This window comes from Poecilia latipinna, unplaced genomic scaffold (assembly GCF_001443285.1).
Source record: "Poecilia latipinna isolate Pla-1442-1.1 unplaced genomic scaffold, P_latipinna-1.0 Scaffold133, whole genome shotgun sequence".
Classification (NCBI taxonomy): Eukaryota; Metazoa; Chordata; class Actinopteri; order Cyprinodontiformes; family Poeciliidae; genus Poecilia; species Poecilia latipinna.
Window position 1 is genome coordinate 320,960 of NW_015112749.1, and position 5,714 is coordinate 326,673.

Consider the following 5,714-nt stretch of genomic DNA (forward strand, 5'->3'; position numbering starts at 1 on the left):
GAGGACCCTCTGCAAAAAAAAAAAAATGGGGGGGGGCCTTTCGAACACAAATGCCATTAAATGATAAAAAAAAAAAAAAAAAAAAAAAAAAAAAAAAGTTGCCTGGAATTTCTTCTCCCACCCCCACCCCCCTCCCCATTTGGCTCCTCTAATGTAAAAAAAAAATAGTTTCTGAACAATCACACCCCTGCTAAATAATTCAAAGAAATTATTGTACGAAATGTATGCTACAGCTCTATAACAGCTGTAAAACACTTCCTCTTTACAGGCAGAAGATTAATTTGGCACACTTGAAGTCCTGGAAGGCCAGCCTCTGTCTGCACGTCTGTCTGCAGACACTAATCTCCATATCACATGGATTGCATCTAAACTGATAATTAGATTACTGCATACACAGATTAGTGATGCAGCAAGCTGTCATTGCGGGGGAACAGTAGGGTTAGCATGTAATAAAATAACCTGCATGGTTAATTGAAAACTGAGGTTGCAGCATTTTTTTCTACCATAACTGTCATTTTTTCCTTAAAAAAACAATCTCAGAAAAAAGCATGGAGTGCCGGCCGCTCACTGTTCCTGAGTAATGCAGTGCAATACAGATCCTCTTCCATCTGTGGCTACACACTGGTAGACAGCTGGCTAAAAGAACGCTCCTACACCTTCATTTGCTTATGAGAGAAAAAATATCTGTCTATAAATATTTAGAGTTACAAAAACATGGGCAGTCATGAGAAACAAGAGAGGCATCAACTGCAGGCAAGCTGTAGCGAGAAATAAGACCAACTACCTGCTCCCATCAGTTTTTGATCCAAATATATTCAGTTCAATAAAACTACCACAACATTTATTGAATGTGTATACTAAGATATTGTCAAGGTATATGTGTCAAAATTTAAATAACTATAAGAGAATGACACAGATAAAACCATTTTAGTAATATTAGTCAATTTTGACAATATTAGGAATAACTTTTTTTCAGATCGAAAACAATTAGATCATGTTACAAAATTTTGCTTAAAATGTTAGTTTTGAAAATGTTAGTAATTTGAAGTACATAACCCAACAATTTGAGGACTTGCTACATCCACCTAAGACCAACATAGTCCCATCGTTCTCCTTTTTTTTATCTGAATCATTTTTGTATTATGCTTCTAAAAGAGCTTTTATAGTTACCAAGTGACTTTATTATTTATTAAATAAAAAATGGTAGATAAAAATGTAACTGTCTATGTGACAAAGTGTGTGAATTCAAGTTCTGGTGGTGTATCCTCTCCAGCAGGGGGCTCTCAGGTGTTTTACAGTTTAATTTTGGCTGGCTGTGAATAAAAATTGCAATATAATCAAAGCTGAACAGTAATGTGCACGGTGACAGTGAAGCGGCTGTATAAGTGATTTAAAGACTTTTCCTCCTTGGCTTTTTGACTTCTAATAAAAAATCTGTCATCACTGAGAGTCTTTCCAAGAAGACTGTAGTTGCTCATCAGTTAATCAGTTTTTTCCCTGCAGCTGAGCTGAATTATCTGAGAATATTTTTTCTTGACGCATGGCGGGACTTGTAAGAGCAAGGTTACGTTTTAGCCAGAAAGCTAAAAAAAAAAAAAAACATCAAATAGATGTTCATGGAATATTTTTCATGTATGTGCAATGAGCAAACAAGCTATGCATGGGAGACATTAAATATATATTATTTTTGAACATTTTAACTTATCTGGAAAAACATAATTGATACTCAAAGTAGTTGTCTACATGTACACAAAATATTGCTGATCTCAACATTTAATTTGATGTTTTACACTCTTTTTTTTTTAAAGTCTGTTTTAATATCATCCCAGATTGAGATTGATTTGCATATTACTTGTTATTGTCTCACTATCAGCTAAATTCTGTCGATTTCTCACAGTGGACATCACAGTCTGTCCCTTTTTGCTGCACCCACACAAATGCATTTGTCTAATTTTTTGTAGACAAAAATAACTTTCCTTTTTTATTTTTGCATAACAACTAAAGACAAAATCAGATGTTTAAAAAACAGAAATCCATTTAAAAGTTGTCAGTAAGATTAGCTTTGATTTGAGTTAGATTAAAACCGTGTCATAGTTCTGTGAGGAATTCTTCTCTTGTTTCATTTTTCCCAGAGGCTGGTTGTCACATGACAGGTCAAAATGCAGAATGTGGAAACTGCTTTCAGTTGTTTTTGTCACTTTTGTTGTGCTGCCACTTAATTTCACAGTTCGTTCATAAAAAATAATCGGAAATCATAAATACATCAAATCATTTGGAAAAATGATCACTTCATAAAATGAATACTTTAAATACGATATTCATAGCTTTAACATCAATTTCTAAAATGAATTATATTTGGAAAAGCATGAATAAAATTTCTTTTCCCTAAAAAAAAACATATGCAGTATAAACTTTTTGGTCTGTGCAGTTGCACAGACTGATGATGCTCGACTGATTGGTGCATCTAAACCTGTCACAGACAAAGCTTATTTGTTAAAGGAATTTCTTATGAGAATTCATATAATTGTTTCACATCTAGTATGATGCTTTTTGCAACCCTTATTGCTATAGAATACCTGAATTTTAAGCCATAGGCGTTGCCAACCCTCTTTAGGTTCACTGGCCCCAGGCTGCATCATCTGTGCCCCAGTAAAACTCTTTTGTTGAAATTCCTTATGGAATTTCAACAAAAAAAAAGGCGTGACTGTTGAACAACAAAGTGGTAAAACCTCCCATTTGGATGATTCTAAGATTTCAAAAGAAAGTCCACTTACACTGCTGAGAAATTTAAAGGAACAAATAAAACTAATGAATCATGCACATAACTGAGAATTGTTCCAGATGAACAATGTAAAGGTCGTTTACAACCATCTCTATGGGAATAAGATTTATTTTGAAGAAGAAATCTTTGAGTCATCAGGAGACCTTGAATCTAAGGAGAAATTTCAGGAGAAATCCTGTTTTTGAGGGGAACAGTATAAAGAAGATATATGGAAATGTTTCTCTTTTTCATGTCATTTGCCCAAGGATGGCATAACAACGCCATCCATTGTTTGAAGCCTTTTTGTGCTGCACTCCAGAGGGCCCCTCAGCTAGATTTACTTGAGTGATTGAGAGTTTGAGTGGACACTGAACTCACCTGCAGTTCACACCAGGCCACCTCCACCCAGGTGTCCGTGTCCAGACCTTTGTAGACGGTCTTGAAAGACCCTCTCCCCAACTCAATGTCAAACTTCAGAAAGCGTCCACCGGGGGAGGTGGACACAGCCTTCATCCCGGGCTCCTCTTCGTTCTCGTCGCTGCCTGCTTTACCTGTAACATCTGATGGACCCGGGTCCTCCTTGGGCCCCGTCTCCAACCTGTCCCCACGCTCCTCATCGGCGCTCACGCTTTCCGTGGCGCTGTCCTTCAGTCCCACCTGGCTCTCCGTGCTGGAGGTCTCTGGAAGCAGAGCCCGGGTCCGACTCCGATCCACAATAGTCCGTAGGTCGATGTTGGGCACCGGGCTGCTGGTGACGAGATCCGACGTATCCAGCGGCTGCTCGTCGTGGTCCGACACCCACAGACTCCGGCGGATGAACCTGCGGCGGCCCAGCCCCTGGTACTCCGTGGAGGGGTAGGAGCTGGGGTCGCTGGCCCCGCGGAGCGCTTCGTTCTGGATGTTGACATTGTGGTCCATCCCATTCTCATACACATGCCTGCACGCGTTTGCGTTAATGTCCGAGTCCAGGTTAGGAGCTGAGGAAAACGTGGATCCTAGGGGCGGATCTTTGCTGGAAATGTCAGCTGAATTCATCCCCCCTTAGATTGTCAAGACACTAACCGGCGACATGGTGCAGGAAGGGCTGGGGAGCATGCTCCTCTCCCGACTACGTAGGGGAGTTTGCAGCCTACCTGCACTTGCAGTGACGCAGTTGGCCAGCTCAGCTCAGGATGAGTGGCCTAATGTCTTGAATTTGCTCAGGACGTAGCTCGTTCCCCTGAAGGCGTCCAGCTCGGAGGATGCACGCATTGCTCCACGCCACCTCACGCCTCCCAAACCGCCTCACTGCAACACTTCAGCCTGATGTCATCGCCGGCCAGAGCTCACCGAATCCCCTTCATCCACCTTGCATCAGATTCCCGCTGCAAAAAAAATACGTTCCTCAAGCAAATCCTCCCCGGCCTATAGACCAGGATGTTGAAACTGTGCCACGCACCAGCCGCTCCGAAAACACATCACGGGACAGAGAAAGTGCGCAGCGGTCTGTCCTCTCTCTCCCCATCCCGCACTCTGACTCAGTGGAATCAGCGGCTGACGCGATTCTGCTCCGACAAGTGAGAGCTGAGCATAATTCTCAATAAAACAGTCCGCACGCACTTTCTTTTTTTTTTCTTCTTCTTCTTTTTTTTCTCCCTTCAGAGCCGTCCTGCAGCAGAGTAACGGATGGACAGAAGCGCTTATGAGATTATGCTCACTGCGGCACAGGTCGGATCAGGCAGCTGTCCGCGCATCTCTGGACCAGCTGATGTTGCCACCCTTGTCTTCCCGGGTTCATCCTTCCATTCTCTCGCTTTCTTTCTTTGAGGTTTGGGGAGGAATCGGTTGCACGACGCAACCCACGCCCCTAGCAACAACACGTATCCAATAACTCGGCACGCTTTTAGCCAGCACCCTTACCCTCCTCCGGTGAGACGGTCTGAGTGGACCGCACAAACTGTCCGCCCTCTCCGTCACGCGATAAGCCTCCAAAGGGAGGATGATTAAAAGCCAAACAAAAGGGATGACATGGTCTAATATTACAGTGTCTAGGAAGCCTTTGAAGTATTCAAATTCCTTGGATTGAAATGTTTTTGTCATGTTGCAGCTCTACACCTCAAAGCGTTTTCTTGGAACTTTGTGACAGACAAGAGCAAAGTTTGCAGCTTTAAAAGATACTGCAGACCATCTTTCCAAAGATGAGTACAGTGTCAAGCAAACCTGTCAAGACATGACAGGGAGGGACCTAATCGACAAGGCAGCCAAAATCCAGACTCTGGAGGAGCCACACTGATTCACAACTCGGGTGGGAGAATCTGTCTGCAGGACAACTTTTAAAATATGACCTTTGTGTAAGAATGTCAAGAAAGGAATTGATTTTAAACAAAAGTTTCAGAAGGTACTTCAAACATGGGAAAGTAGTAGATTTGGTCATGAGACAAAAAAAAGACAAACTTCTTGGCCTATGTGTGAAGGAAAAGATCGCACCACTGAATATGGCACCACTCTCGCCATATTTTAACATTACGGAGGTGGTGACATCATGCTGAGGGGCTGTTTTATTGGTAAGGACAAGAAAGGTACATCTGATGGGGCTGAATGCAGGACTGGATGAAAGCTGTTGGTGGTGGCAAAAGAAAAAGTTTGACTGTGGTGGAATTTCACATTCTAACAATGTTCCTAGCACAAAACCACGATTACAGACTGATTTCAGTAAAAACATGTTCAGATGTTTGAGTGGCCCAGTCAAAGTGTCGACCCAAATCTTGAATTTATACAGAGGTTTGAAAATTGATTGTCACATCACAGATATTCTCAATCCAATCTAACTGAGCTGCAGCTCATGCAAAGAAAAATGGGCAAAATGTAAATCTATAGATGTGCAAAGCTGGTAGAGACATATCTGAAAGAGAAGCAGCTGCAATTACAGCAAAACTGTGGAATATGCATATTGTCAGATTCATATTTGTAGAAA

The 5,714-nt window shown here is 41.8% G+C and overlaps 1 protein-coding gene across 9 annotated transcripts in view; it reads right to left on the bottom strand.

Annotated features, from left to right (window-relative positions):
* wnk2 (WNK lysine deficient protein kinase 2) overlaps positions 1 to 5,032 on the bottom strand; it is a 36,842-nt gene extending 31,810 nt beyond the window's left edge. For 2 of the 9 annotated variants that reach the window (XM_015028716.1, XM_015028717.1), the window contains exon 1: positions 3,140 to 5,032. In XM_015028716.1, the coding sequence (XP_014884202.1) occupies positions 3,140 to 3,796 (657 nt within the window). In that variant the 5' untranslated portion in view covers positions 3,797 to 5,032. The remainder of the gene's footprint in view (positions 1 to 3,139) is intronic. The other 7 variants (XM_015028715.1, XM_015028712.1, XM_015028720.1 and 4 more) reach the window with 5 other exon arrangements.
* Between the last annotated feature and the right edge of the window lie 682 nt (positions 5,033 to 5,714).